Genomic DNA, 15,654 nt, shown 5'->3' with positions numbered 1-15,654 from the left:
TTGAAAGAGTTCCTTTACAACCTGGATAAATCGGTGGACAATAGCTGGAAAAATAACTGGAGGAGATACTAAGATAATCTCTGGGTAATTATTAGAGTAATGTTTATGAAAATTACAAAATCTAATACATTGAAGTGCTAAAGAATTTCCAGTAGAAAATTCTGGAAAAAAAATTTCTAGTGGAATTTTTGAGATGGAGGAATTTTTGATATATCTCAGGAGGAATTCATTAGGAGAAGGGAAAAATAGTGACTTTACAGACCATTTTGGTTAAAGTAGATACTTTAGAAACCTTCCATTAAAAATACTTTCTAGATACCTACTTGCATTGAAATAGAGACCTGCTACCAGTCCTGTTCCTAGAGAAATATTTGGAGGAATTTGAAGGAGCTTTCTCCCTACTCATACATTTAATATTTTGCACATTAGAAATTTGAATTTGTAAATACTGTCAATGGTTCTCAGCTATTGAAGAAACTGAATCGATTACTCGGTAAGGAATTCTCGATTACTTTTTCAAATCGGCGTAAGTAACTTTCATACGGTTTTGAGAAAATTAATTAAGAAGAATCATAAACTGTCTTCAAAAACTGTTTTAAAATGAATCCCCTTTTTAACATTTTTTCGCCGTGTACATCGCTCAAATTTTGCATGCAATCAGCTCGCGTTAAAATACTAGGTAATTTCTATCGTTTCCCACGAAAATTGTATGACAAAATGATAAGCCGTTTCATTCAGTTACTTTCGACGTTTTTGTACCAGTGTAAAACCGACTCAAGTAGTGTTTTGTTTTGATTCGTGGTTAAGTCACTTTGTCTCTCCATACAACGGAGCGGCGAAAGTAGTGGTTAGGTTGCGAAAGTTGAAAATCTTACTTTCGTCGTTTTGTAAATTTTAAAATTGAACGTTCTTAAAGTGAAAAATCGAGTTGGTTTAGAGCGGAACGTGTAGAAATTCGTCTGCCAAACACGTAGGATTGATAAAGTAAGTTTGTTCACTTTTATGACTTGAGTCTGTTTGAATAAGGTTTCGAGAATTTATTGTTCATATCCCCCCATTACGTAAATTAACATTTTTTTTTTCTCAAAATTTATCCCTCGCCACGATTATCCAATCATCATATCGGTGCATTTAGCTCATATTATTGATATACTCCTCGACTTCTTCCTTGGTGAACATCCGGAAAAGGCCACCGGGGGTCATTGTCATTACTTCTACGTTGGTGGAATTAAGTTTCTCCTCCATAACTTGCTTCAGGGTGCTGAGGGCTAAATTTATCGCCTCTTTGATGGTCATCGTTTGAAGGTAGTATTCCTGAAAGCGAACGTGGTAACATTTATGATTATGATCAATTTTAATATGTACTGAATGGATGTTACTTGTAGATTCTGCTGTGCGCCTTCGCTACCAGATCCGATTGCCTTGGCATCATATCGAATGTACGTTCCCGAGGGATCCATGTGCCACAGCTGAGGTTCGCCGTTTTCAATTCCGGCAAACAAAATCGCCACACCGAAAGGACGACTCATGGCCGATCCGGTATCGTCACTGTCCCCAAATTGGATTGCCAAACTGGAAACGGCTTGCGCACACGACTCAACGGACATACGTTCGTCGTAAACGAACCAATGATTTTGGCACTCCACCCTTGCCCTGTCCAACAGCGTGCGAGAATCGGCCATTAATCCGGATGTGGCGCAGCCAATGTGCCGATCAACTTCTACGATCTTCTCCACTTTGGTTGGTTCCATCAGTGGCGACGTGATACGCTTCTCGACGGCCATGACAACACCTTATATATAAAGAAAATGCATATTAAAACCTTATCTCAATAAAAACAGAAGTAAAACATCTACCTTCCTGAGTGCAAATCCCGATGGCCGTAGATCCGAGCTTTATGGCTTCGATGGCGTATTCTACTTGGAAGAGTCGGCCCTCTGGCGAGAAGGTGTTGACACCACGGTCATATTCGGATCTGGTGAGGAACATCTAAGTCGGGAATATGCAATTAGTAAATTCAAAGAAGCTGGAAGCAGTGTTCAGATTTTATAGGCCTCTGACGGTCCAATCCAGACAGAAAGGTTATGTTTCGAGTGACATTGCAAATCATAATAAAAGCGATAGTCAGCCGAAAATTATACCTTTTAATCAATGAATTACTTTTAGCTTATGAGCCTTTTCTTCAATAAATTAATTATGAATATAGATACGTACCTTTTAATACAATTTAAACGAACAAAGTCGGTAAACTAACAGAATTTCTTCAGCAAAAATGACAAACAATTTTCGAAGAAACAAGAACCGCAACTTTGATGGGACCGATGACAACAAACTGTCAAACTCACGCAAAGATTGCGGCCTGCTGGAAAACATGACGTGAACTTAACGAAAGAAAAACAACATCTCCATTCGCATAACATTTGAAAAGGACCTACACCGAACACTCATCGAACATCTGCGATTCATATGTTTGGGCCCATTCACAAATTTCATAACGCTGAAGGGGGTGGGTGGGTGTCCTCGTGATGTTACGGCTCATACAAAATTTGTAAAATATTCATACTAAAAGAGTTACGAGAGGGTGGGTGGGTGTCGAAAATTGCCATTTTTGGCGTTATGAAATTTGTGAATAAACCCTTTTATGGCTGGCACGCTGATAATAAGTACCCGCATAGAGAATCACAGTTCGCCTTACATTCAAAACAATTAATCACTTTTATCTGTTAAGGTTAATGTACTCCGAACAGTTGATTTTATGTTGAACTGTATTCAGTCTAAGGCTTAAGATGTTTAATAATGGTTTGCGTGATGCATGCCGAACAGTAACAATAAAAGATACTGTCCAGATATTGTAAAATTATACGGAGTTTCAAATCTTCAAGAAATGGTAAAATTATTACTTCACATTCTGCGAAACGGTCATTATCACAAAACACTAACACATTTACATTTTACCGTATACAACCTATTTTTAACAGTTTGGCAAACAGTGGCTCGCTTTAGTGTTTGTGAGCGAAGTACCTACAATATTTTCATCGTTTCGCCATTTGTTTTGTTTGGTTTAGGAGTGAAAAAAAAAACTCGTGTGTTGTGGATGTGTTGTTGCAGTGACCTAGAAATGAAACCAACAAATTATTACCGTTACCGATCTTCCCGTAATCTTATAGCTGAGAAATCGTGCTTCCAAGGCCCAGGATTGTGTGAGCAAGAACCCCCAGAGTTTGGAACGGCGAAAAAAACAGAAAAAAGTGGTGAAATAAGAAACGCAATCTGTTTTACAGTGTGATTGCTCTAATATGAATAAAAATGCATAAAAGATTAAATCCATTCATCTTTCATTGATTAATCACAACAAGGATAATTCATGGGCTAAATATTATACCTCACAATTATTAAACAATAATTACATATACAGGATTTGTTTTGATTTAAATTATAAAGTTCAACCATTCTCTACCTGTTTGGATTACAGTAGATTGATAAAAAAATGGAAGGTATGTGAACAGTTTGGCAGATTGTAATGAAAAAAATTTGTTCGACAAAATCGGCCTTTTTAAATGGTTACATAACTTAACCGCCTATTCCCCACATTGTAATTTGTGCAATTACCATTCCCTGAACTGTAAAACCCGTTTATGGTACTGTTGGTTTATTGTTATTTTTAATTTTACACCGAATTAGACGAATACTGTTGTTAATTGTTGTGGATTGAATGGGAAACAGTAGATGTATGGTTCATAATTATGCGGGTATATTGTAAATATTATGGATCCGACAGAAATAAGGACAAACATTTTTTTAATATATTTTTTCTCAATCTCCAAGCGTCGCGACTAATATTTGAATAGTGCGCTGTGTTCATAAACATCGTAAGAATGCAGCGCCACACATGTCATTTTGACAGTTATGTCGGGAACGAGTCACACTTCGCGCGTCCCACACGCGCGTTCCGATTTAGTGGGCGCGCGACAATATACTGTGCAAGAGGAAACGACAAGAAAGGCAGCGTCCATTTATTACGTAAGGCTAAAATTTCAAAATGTGAGAGACATAATTAGAGTTCATTCTTCAATATATTGAACTTAAGTGTCGGTACAAATCAAAATTATCATTATAAACGATATATGAATACATTTCAAAAATTAAATAAGTACTTTTTTCCTTGAAACGAATAAAACTGCTAAATCGTTTAGTAATAGAATATATGACAATACCGTTAAGTCACCAGCCACCGTGCGGTCTCCATTCACCGTGCACTCATACAGATTCCTACAGAATATTCATATAATTTTCACAAATTTTTGTGTTGTCTGCAAAATAAGATAAAACTGATGAAATGAAGTAGTTTTTGTCACAATGCATTCTGAAAAACTTAGTTTATGTATAGTCAAAATCATGTGAATTCTGTGCAATAATGAGATTTCTTAACACTCTTAGTAGAACCGCCTAAATTTCACACTTTTTGTTTTAACGTTAGAGTATCAAATTTCTCAAAATTTTAACAAGTTTTCGCTTTAAATACTTCTAGTAAAATGTATTTTATTCTATGTGTTATGGGGTTTTATATAAATTAGAATTTTTGTTGGATTTCAGTCGAAACACAAATGCACGGTGAATAAACCCTTTGGGCCAATTCACAAATTTCATAACGCTGGAGGGGGTGGGTGCTCTTAGAATGTTACAGCTCATACAAAATTTGTATAATATTCATACAAAATGCGTTACGTGGGGGTGGGTGGGTGCAAGAAATGGCCATTTTCAGCATTATGAAATTTGTGAATTAACCATAACGAGACTTGCTACTCAACCCGCTGTTCAAGTGCCTTCGTCTGTTTAATAGTGTCAGTGCTTTGTTCAATTTTATTGTGTCTAAGTATGTTTTTAAAAATAGAATTGAGGGTGTAGATTAAGAAACAGTCTGGGATTATACAATAATTCGAGATAGTGGCAAATAAATAAACAAATAAATGTGTAAAGCAATGACAAAAAGTTGGTTTCAACATTGAGCTTATAGCTCAGTCAATATCATCTTATGAAAGTTTTCAGTGACAGTAGACGCTTGTATTGTTCTGATTTAATATTGGTTGGTGGTTGAATCTTAAAGAATGTTCATTGTTGGTCATAAATTATATTTTAAATGAAAATTGGAATAAATAAATAAGTTTAAAAAAAAAAGTTACGTTGTATCGAGGCTAATGTTACGTTATATCGAGTTACGTTATAAAGAGGTTATGACTGTAGCACGAAGCCACATACCTAAAATTTTCAAGAACACAAGACTTGAGAACCAAACAGCGCTCCGCGTTGAAAATTTATCCCCTTTGTCACCACCAGCAAGCAAGTAAGGGCTGGTTCATATATTTCATAACGCTAAAATTGGCAATTTTGGACACCCACCTAATACCACCTCGTGACGCTTTTTGTATCCAGCTTTTTACGCTAGCTTGCTATAAACTTTGAATCATCCCTTTCTGACAATTCTTGCGTACACTATAATTGTTTATGGTTGAATCGTAGTAAGCTATTCAAGATTGAAAATCTTTCGTGTTGATAAAACATCATCAGGAAATCGCATTCTTGTTGGGAGGAAATTGAAGCGGTAAATTTTATAAATTATCAGCTTTTACTATTTTAGGGTTGTACATAGAAACAAGCCGCAGAGCCAATGGCTCCGATTGACGCTGAAGGAAAATAGGTATAATTGTTTCAGTGCAAGCCTATTAGTTAAAAACTTTTGATCAAGTCAAGGAAAAGGCGTTACCACCAGTCTTCTTAACTGAGCAACGAAATAGATGCCCAAATTGTTTTGCAAGGATTATCAAACATGAATTCGAAAGCAATTGAGATGTTGAGAGTTTAGTGAACATTCTCTAAATCAACAGCCCTAGGATCGGCCATGGACCAATGCATGAGTTCATCATTTGACGTTTTAGCGGTGCCGTGTTATTTATGGGACCATGGCAACGAATGAATTCGGCACCGCTGAAACGTCAAATTTGTGCATTCGTGCACTGGTCCATTGTGGACGGGTCGTCCTGTCAAACCATTGCTTTGGTTCTGTTAGTAGGCTCACTGCTGTTCTGACAGGAAATCAATAAAATATATGATGTTTCTCTCACATAGTTTTACTGTATCTTTTACACACAAACTTGCTAACTTGTTAGGTGACGCTAATCATTAATTACGTATACGTCGGTGAAAGAAATGAACGTGTCAAACTGCGCTTCCTCTTGTAGACAACATCAATGAAACATACATTTGAGCCAACCCCATTACCACATTACCACCTTAGAAATGGTTGATTATTCCAAAAATGTATTTGGAATTTTCCCCCATTCGTGTCATTAAAATAATAGTCCAGCCAACTATCACGAACAAAGCGATGATTGAACTTAATCTTTCAAGATTTGTGTTATTCCGTATTGGTCTGGCATAGCAGAAATTTCTTCGTATAAGTGTGCTGTCCTTCAGTGCCTAAAAAGGTATTGAAGGAATGTATTAATATATTAATCAATGAAAAATATTATAATCTTTCAAGTTTGGTTAAGAACACAGCTGAAAACAAATAGGGTGAAAATTTTTGACAGTCGAATAACCAATCTAATATCACTGCCTACTAAGACCGAACTATAAAATCTGTTGGCAAAATATGTCAAAATTGAATAACCCCTTGCAGTTTTATAGCTAGCGTAAAAAGCTGGATTGATACTCTACAATTTTTGTGTGAGCCATAACAACGTTAGGACCAGAGTTGGGAAAAGTTCTGAAATTCACACTACAGTAGGCAAGCAAGGCAAATCACAGTCAGCGGAGCCAATGAAACTCACGCCTCTTGCTGCTGTGGTAAAATGCCTTGAAAATAGCAAAACACCCGTTGCTAAGGGCAACCCAAAACTACTGTAGAAAAATGTTCTATTTCCCGCTGCATTTCACGCATTTACAGCCTTCAATGACACTACTGATTTAAAAAATTCATGTACCCAACATAGGCTACTTGATGAGATTCACAATTTATAACTACTGTATTAGAAGAGCCACGAAATTTTCGCTAAAACTCACGCCTACTACTATTACCATTCCCAACTCTGGTTAGGACACCCACCCACCCTCTAAAGCGTTATGAAATTTGTGAATGGGCCCTAATTTGATTGATTTTCAACGCGAACTGTTGTCAGATTCTCCAATATTGTGCACTTGAAAATTCAAAGTTTGGCTTCGTTCAATCAGGGGACTGACACGGCTGTCATCCTGCATACATTTCTGCTCTTCCTCACATCGTTTTGGTACTTCGCGTTTTGGTCGTTTTGGTACCCACTTTCTGGTCGGTTTGCCCTAACCTTGCTCCTGATTTTCGAGTATACGGCTCATACGCTGCTAGTGCTAGATTCTGGCAATTAAACATATAAGCCTGGTATCCACATCCTAAGTAGAGCGGTCAAGTACAATTTGTTGATAATTACCAAACTAATTTTGACAGCTGATCCAGAATGAGCGAACTGTCACTTTTACTTACGGAATAATTGGGTCCTAAAATTTGTAATGAAATCTTGTTTTTATTTAATAACACGAAAAAGCATGTTACTGTAATTACTTTAGCAATTTTTCCCGCTCAAATAATGGCTATATCATGTTTAAACTTTAATTTAAAAATTTGGTCCATAAATGAACCTTGACACTTTTGATCATGTTTGACGTTCGCTTAGTCGACAAAAACACCACAGGGGTTTTAGTTCGACCACTGGGGTTGTTCCTATCTGACATTTCGGAAGGGACACGGAAAACAAAATACACCCAAAATTTGAGTTTAAGCCAAAGGATGTGACAAAATCTAATAAAAATGTTTTTGGGCTTAAACCAACGGAAAACATTAGAAAATTGAGTAAACATGTGTTTTTGGCCTAAACTTAAGCGTTTGGCACTAAAATTGGGACAGGGCTTTAGGACCCAATTGTGCGGCACATTTTTCCGTACGGAATAGTGACAGCTCCATTTGATTTGTACGGCAGGCGTTACTAATGTTACGAAATCAGCTCTACTTGTCAACTGGATACAGCTCAAATAATTTGGACAGCTGAAGTATTTCATGGCCATTACTTGTCCTATCCTTTTGCACAGAACTTACGAAGTGGATACTACCCAATAGCATTGAATCGTCGTATTCGATGACGCTTTTCATTAGTTCATCATTTTGTTAAATGTTTTAGGCATCAGCGAGGTATCATTGATGTATCTTATCCATTAAAACATATGGGTTTATTCACAAATTTCATAACGCCAAAAATGGCCATTTTCGACACCCACCCACCCCCTCGTAAGACTTTTTGTATGAATATTTTACAAATTTTGTATGAGCCGTAACACCACGAGAACACCCACCCACCCCCTTTAGCGTTATGAAATTTGTGAATGGGCCCTATATTTCGTCCCTCCCAAAATGAACAAAACAAGAACACTGAACGCCATGTTGAATTGATGTTGGGTTGGTACACGCAAACACATTTTGTTGTATAATCTACCGAATCCATGGTAGAATTAAGAACTGCACCAACGATTTTCAACCGACTACAAAAATCTGTTAAATATACTATAATATGGTAAAATCACTGAGCAGCGCAGTAAATGTGAATTTGTCCATAGTAGCGTCGACCACAAAGCATTGTATTTCAATCCGTGACACCCACCGAACAACAAAGTGTGGTTAAAGATATTATGTATCCGGTAGAAATCAAGACCAACATTTATTTATAATTATTGTTTTCTCGGGCCCCGTGCGTCGCAGCTAATATGTGAATAGTGCGAGTGCTCGACACTGAAGAAGTCTGTAAGTCGCAGACGAAATAGGCCTATCTGTCAAGATAAGCAACACATATTAGAGTTTAAAGGTATTTGCTCACCTTAGTGATTTTAGTGTTTTATTTTTTTGCAAAAAGTGAAGTGTTAAAGTTCATTTGTAGTTTTAAGATTAATGTAGTCGATTAAAAATCGTTGGTGCGTTTCTTAATTTTACTATGGATTCAGTAGTTTCTACAATAAAATTCATTTCAGTGTAAATATTGGCTCATGCCACCCCCCAGCGTTCCATAATCACCTTAAAAAAGTCGGACTTTATTGAATGTTACGCGATAAACATTCGTTTAGTTTTGCATCGGGTAACCCGACTCTTGCTGTCAAATTATCTCAAATCTCTCTCTCTCTCTCTCGCGAAATCTTTTGTGTCAGTGCGCCATCTTTAAATTTTCTTTTTCCCGCAGACACCGACGTGTAGAAAACGTGTTAACGTAGCGAGTGTCTATTTTTCCATTTTTCAGCAAAATGGTAAGTAAATTTAGTGTATTTTAGTCTAAAAATCTAGTTTAGCGTAGTGTATATCGTGCAAATATGTTATAATTGTTAATTAGTTGATTTTAGTGGAGATATTTGCGATTTGATTTTTCATGTATTGTAGTCTGCGTCACCATTTCCGACAAGGTTTATTTATAGTTTGGTTTAAATTATTTCAAGATATTTCTAATTCTTTCAGATAACTTACTTTATAAAGATTTTAAATACATAGTATATCAATTCAGAATCAAGCAATCTTAACTGGAATCAACGTAAACATTTACACTTGCAGATTCCGATGTCCGTTAGCATGGAACGATTCTAACCTTAAATTGTGTGTTGGCCATCTTCTTACCGATTTTGTTTTCATTTTCAGGGTTTCGTGAAGGTTGTAAAGAACAAGCAGTACTTCAAGCGTTACCAAGTCAGGTTCCGCCGGCGTCGTGAGGGCAAGACCGATTACTATGCCCGCAAGCGTCTGATCTTCCAGGACAAGAACAAATACAACACCCCGAAGTATCGTCTGATTGTCCGTTTGAGCAACCGTGACATCACCTGCCAGATTGCGTACGCCCGCATTGAAGGGGACCGTATTGTCTGCGCCGCTTACTCCCACGAGCTGCCGCGCTATGGCGTGAAGGTAAGATTGCGGGTCCGAGTTTGTGAAGGGACTATGTATAGGGTAGAGGCACCAAGTATGGCAATCGATAACAAATAATCTCTTTTCAGGTCGGTCTTACCAACTACGCCGCTGCTTACTGCACTGGACTGCTGGTTGCCCGCCGCATCCTGCAGAAGCTTCGCCTGGACACTTTGTACACTGGATGTACCGATGTGACCGGTGAAGAGTACTTGGTCGAACCAGTCGATGATGGCCCAGGAGCGTTCCGTTGCTATCTGGACGTCGGTCTGGCCCGTACCACCACTGGTGCTCGCATCTTCGGTGCCATGAAGGGTGCTGTCGATGGTGGCCTCAACATCCCCCACTCCGTCAAGCGTTTCCCCGGATACAGCGCCGAGAACAAGAGCTTCAACGCTGAAGTCCACCGCGCCCACATCTTCGGCCAGCACGTCGCCGACTATATGCGCACTCTGGAGGAAGAGGATGAGGATGCCTACAAGCGCCAGTTCAGCAAGTACATCGCCCTGGGAATCAAGGCTGATGATGTGAGTATTTTTATGAGTTTTCGTTCTTATAGTCAGACACGTCCATTCCCAAATTTCTGCTGAAACAGATAGTCAGTTTCAGCCGATTCCGAAAATGGACCACAGCAAATTCTTGATAATCAGTTCGGAGTTTTTGAGCTACCAATCTTAAAAACTTCCTAATTTTTATCAAACATTCACCCATTCAAATGAGTGCAAATTTCTGTCACTATGAATGATCAGAGCTTTATTGAATAATTAAACATATAATCATGATCATTGATAACAGCGCCGGTGGAAGGTCTTTTTTTAGATACTCGGTCACTATTTTAAAGCAAGTCGCTAAAAATCTGTTTCTATTGGATGATCACTTTTGCCTTAAAACAATCTCTTAACTCTATTTTTCTGCTCACCGTGAATCCTGGCGTGAAATCCTAAAAGTTCCAGAGAAACCTTCAGCGACTTTCCGACTATTCTACAGGTTCTTGAATTTCTTCTCCGATTCGTCGAGAAAATGCTTGAAGAATATTGTGTATTTTTTTCACTACTGGACTGCGAAGTGCGGCCTCATAAGTGCGAAAGTGTGAACAAAAGTGCGGGATTGCATTGAATCCTGTTGGTGTATTCAGAGCACTTATTCTTTGATTTGCGAAGAATAAGTCCCCCGAAGACACCCACCTGATTTGATGCAATTGCGCACTTTTATTAGCGTTTCCGCACTTGTAAAAACTTCTGCGATAGTCCAGTGGTGAAAGAAATGCGCAATATTTCGAGCAGGGATAGGGTGCGACTCTTTCGGTGCAGCACGCGCTGCCGGGAGACAGCACGTTCAATTTGAAAGAGACGTGCTAGTGCAATATCGCACCTTCTTTTGTGTCACTCAACAAAAACAGGAGACGCACGCAAAAGTCGGGTGTAGCACATGCATATTTTGCACCGCTCCGAGTTTTCTGCCATTCTCTGATTTCGAGTGTACTTCTCCAAAGATTTCTTGTGGAATTCCTTTAAGTAGTTCTCCAGGGATCACTTCAGAAACTTCACTAGTGATTTCATCGCCAAACATTTGAAAGTTTTTTTTTTCAGAAATACCTCTAACGATATTTCAAGGGATTTTTGGAGAAATTTACTGTACAATCTTTGAGCACTCTAAAGCTACCACCTCCAGTGATTACCCTGAATATTTTCACAGGGATTTCCTCAACAGATTTTCCCACTAACTCTTCCAATGATTTCTCTAGTAGTAACAGGACATCTTCCATAAAAAAATCCACAAAGGCTCCAGAATTCTAAAAGACATACGATTAGGGACTTTTTTTTCAGTAAACCAGTAAAGTTTTCAAAGTAAAGTAGGGCGCAGAGCTACTTGGGCACTTCCATGATTCACTTTGGCATATAGGGGGTTTTTCTCGGCCGAAACTTCTAAAACTTTGCAATAAGAAGAACTTCAATTCAACGCATATTGTGGGCAAATATGAGCTCAGTAACTTTTAAAAATCCCCACTGCCGAAGTGAATCAAAAGTGCCAAGAATAGGATCCAGCTCTCTATACAAGAATTTTTCTTCCAGGAATTATTCCAGACGATCTCTTATGAACTCTTCCAGCTCCTCAATACATTTGACCAGGACATTTTGAAGCACCTTATTCAAGGCGTTTTCCCAGCATTTAATTCAGAATTTTTTACACTCATATGAAAGCCTTTTCCAGTTATACCTCCAGTCATTCTTTCTCAAATCACATCAGGCACGTCCTGTTTTTCATTACAGTTTCTCTAGTAAATCCTATCCCGGGATTCGATTTATGTTTTCAATAATTATTTCAGTATTTCATTTATAAAATCCTCCCAAGCCTTCCTCGAAAGTCCAGGAATTTTTTTTATAGATTCTTGCTGGAGCTCATTATAAATAATCTCTACAGTAGTTCCATCAGAGATAAATTTTGGATCCTTTAAAAATAGCCTCTAGAAAAAAAATACTGGTTGAATTCTAGAAGAAGGCCTCAGTGCTGGAAAAGTTCGCATCACGAAGCAGCTCACGAGTGTATACCAACGCATAACAAACATCACAGACTCGGGATCTGGATAGGTGCGAGTAAGCCCGCACCCGTCTGCTCGGGAGAACATGTCAAAAGAAGTAGCAACAAGCTCGCGAGCCTTTACTCGCGAGTAACCGAGCAAGGTGTGATTTATTATGGTTTTGACAGACAAATTAATTGTTTAACCATCATATCGATAGTAAACTACTAGTTTGTAGTCAAAAGCCCTTGAAAACCATAAATCTCGGAGGGTAAGCAGCTTTTTTCCCAAAACCACAATATGACTCTGAGCAGCTCCGAACACGTTCGCGAATCACTTTTTGCTTCAGTTACTCGGGAGTCGACAGATGCGAGTAAGCCAGCGCTCTGACGCTCGGGAGCGTTTGGTATTGTTTTTGTTCCAGTTCAGATGAAGCGTTCGCCACTTTCCATCACTGGAAGGCCTAAACGAAAATCATTGAACGGAAGAATCATTGGATGAGAACCTAGGATTTTTTTTTAAATTTCTGAAAAAAAATCTTCTGGACATTTCTGGTTAATCCTGAATTAATTCTTCATTAACGCTCTCTGACCAGCACACAAGCTTCAGTTATTGTTAAACGGAGTTTAATTCCATGTATTATCACTTTTTTTTCAGATTGAAACCATCTACAAGAACGCCCACGCCGGAATCCGCAAGGATCCAGCCTTCCACAAGAAGCCGGAGAAGAAGGTCACCAAGAAGCGTTTCAACCTGGCCAAGCTAACCCTCGAAGCCCGCAAGGCGAAAATCGCCAAGCACAAGGCCGACTTCCTGGCCAAGATCCAGGCCGATGTCGAAGCCTAAACCAGTCTTTTGCTGTTACGCTCCAGTGGATAAACATCATCGGGAGCCTGCACCGTGCCACAACGCCATCGGTGGCCCACGTTGTCCATCTATTGCTAATCTTTATGTAGATAAGCAATATTTGTAATTTTTGAATAAACGTAATGTTTCTATTCAGCTGCAACGTGAGAAAATGTTGGCTTTTTACTGAGGTATTCACGTTCTGGATAACTATTTAGTTTTGTAAGGAATATAATATAATCAATGAAAATATATTAAAAGTTTAAAATTATGAACAAAAATCTTCTCGCGGTGGTTTCTACGCTTCGGCTTCAAGGTAACATTAATCAGTTTTTTTTCGACATTTCCTAAAAATTTCATTCATAAATGATAAAGTCGCTAGTTTAGATTATTTAAAACTCATGACTATTTCGGCATCTGCTTTTCAAAAAGGCGTAATTTTTTATGCTTTAGTTTGAAATTTTATTTATCTGTTTTTTTTAGTCAAAGCGCGTAACTGCACTCAAAATAATCCACACGTCAGTGCTACGTGAAAACATACGTGGTTTTTTTCCATCGCACTTTTCACGTAGCACTTACGTGAATCTAAGGTAGCACCGAATGAACGCATGAACCAATGAACTTCATCCGTTCCATCGGAGTTTCAAGTAACAGCTACGTGGATTTTCACGTAGTTGTTACGAAAGTTCCCAATAAATCCCACACAATTTTTTACTAGAAGTTATTAATATATTTCAATGAAACCACCTGTTTTGCGTTAGCTTCCGGAAGGTTTTTTTTTCGATTTGTAGAAAAAAGCAAAAAACTAAAGAAATTAAAATATTTATTTGATTTACTCGATACCCACCATAAATTAGCAAAGCATTGTGTAGGAGAATTGAAACACTGTATAATTTTATTCTCAGTATAGTACAGCTGCATTCGATGATCTCTGTAGAAATGGGTAAACAACTACAGTAAATGCACTTCTCCGTTTGACTCCGGCCGGTGCCTAACCATTCAGTAGCTGATTCGTTCGTTGCGCGTCGGCTTTCTGTGTTTGTAATCAATTAGATAATTTGTTAATTAACATAGCCTTATCTTGCATCTAAACCATATATACCTTAAAAACGATCAAGCGGAACTAGTGGCCACCATCTTTACATTTGAGCTGAACACAGAATGAACGCAATGTGCAGATGTCAAAACTGGTCAGAATGAATTAAGTGTCTACGTGAATTTTACGTAAGTGTAATGGGCTATCACAGTGAAACTGACCGGACATCTTCTTGATGATTATATATGCCATGGTGATCATTACCTTAGTCAGGTAAAGACAGGGCAAAATGAATTATGACTGGCCTACGTGATTTTCCACGTAATAATGACGTTTGGATTATTTTGAGTGTGCTGTTCTGAACAATACCCTTTTACGGCGCTGTAGATAAATTCCAAGCCCAACCATAGACTCCATCGACACTAACAGAGCAAATCATCCTTCCTTTAATGGGGTAAAGCTCAGAAGAAAAATGTTTACAAATCCCGTTACGCTCTTTTGGGATGTTCGTGCTGAATGTGTATTTTGCTTTTTGAAAGTTTACGGCGGATCCAACTTTCGATCGAATCTCATACATTTGATTTTGCTGGCGTAAACGATATTGCAAAACGGATTTCGAATGAAAGCACATTCAAACGTAAACAAGGATAGGGATGAATTTTTTTGAAAAATGTTCTTATTCGTGCTTATTCTGCGCGGCGTGTGAGTAGAAACGAGTCGCTCTCACCGCGAGTGACGTGAGACGACTAAAGCCCTCAGTACACTCTTTGCCAAGTGTGCAAATTTTTCCACACGCATAAACTAACACTTCAATATCCACTTGACACTTCAGATGTTTTGTCATTGTTGAGACCGATGTTTGCATGTTGGTTTATGCGTGCGGAAAAATTTGCACACTTGACAAACAGTGTACTGAGGGCTTAATGTTAATCAAATGGGAGCGAGTCGACAATTGCCACCTCATTCGACTCGTGTCACCTCACACGCCGCGCAGAATAGGCACGATTGATTTCTTTTGTTGTTTTCGTTTTTAGGAACTGGGTCGGTGATCAACACATGAACAATCCAACGTCAAACAAATTGTAGTTTGGTCGAACCTGAATCGGGTTTGGGTTGAAACTGTGACTCAGAACGGGTTTCGCCAGTTCCAACCTAGGTTCAAAAACAAATTCGACATTAATTTTGCTTATTTGGGGTAGTGAAGAGTGTTCGGTAGTGTTTAATATTTCGTAACTAACCGAATTCATGGTTTATGAAGACGAATATGAAAACCAAACACTTACCAGTTAATCA

The 15,654-nt window shown here is 38.4% G+C and overlaps 2 protein-coding genes and 1 long non-coding RNA gene across 3 annotated transcripts; 1 reads left to right on the top strand and 2 right to left on the bottom strand.

The window, feature by feature from the left end:
- Nucleotides 1-1,012: 1,012 nt before the first annotated feature.
- On the bottom strand, nucleotides 1,013-2,369 carry LOC5564545 (proteasome subunit alpha type-5). Its single transcript, XM_001648844.2, has 4 exons — nucleotides 2,215-2,369; nucleotides 1,857-1,989; nucleotides 1,380-1,792; nucleotides 1,013-1,314 (listed from the first exon to the last, which is right to left on the bottom strand). The coding sequence occupies exons 2-4, from the start codon at nucleotides 1,987-1,989 to the stop codon at nucleotides 1,132-1,134; spliced, it is 729 nt and encodes a 242-aa protein (XP_001648894.1). The 5' UTR covers nucleotides 2,215-2,369; the 3' UTR covers nucleotides 1,013-1,131.
- A 6,788-nt stretch (nucleotides 2,370-9,157) lies between these two features.
- On the top strand, nucleotides 9,158-13,498 carry LOC5564556 (60S ribosomal protein L5). The gene is made up of 4 exons (XM_001648846.2): nucleotides 9,158-9,315; nucleotides 9,698-9,961; nucleotides 10,051-10,488; nucleotides 13,137-13,498. The coding sequence occupies exons 1-4, from the start codon at nucleotides 9,313-9,315 to the stop codon at nucleotides 13,323-13,325; spliced, it is 894 nt and encodes a 297-aa protein (XP_001648896.1). The 5' UTR covers nucleotides 9,158-9,312; the 3' UTR covers nucleotides 13,326-13,498.
- A 633-nt stretch (nucleotides 13,499-14,131) lies between these two features.
- Nucleotides 14,132-14,942, bottom strand: LOC110676947. Its single transcript, XR_002500844.1, has 2 exons — nucleotides 14,428-14,942; nucleotides 14,132-14,358 (listed from the first exon to the last, which is right to left on the bottom strand). It is a non-coding gene; the product is annotated as an uncharacterized LOC110676947 (long non-coding RNA).
- Between the last annotated feature and the right edge of the window lie 712 nt (nucleotides 14,943-15,654).

Source organism: Aedes aegypti, chromosome 2 (assembly GCF_002204515.2).
Source record: "Aedes aegypti strain LVP_AGWG chromosome 2, AaegL5.0 Primary Assembly, whole genome shotgun sequence".
In the NCBI taxonomy this organism is placed as follows: domain Eukaryota; kingdom Metazoa; phylum Arthropoda; class Insecta; order Diptera; family Culicidae; genus Aedes; species Aedes aegypti.
The sequence above is the reverse complement of the archived record's forward strand: the minus strand, read 5'-3'. Positions and strand labels throughout refer to the sequence as shown.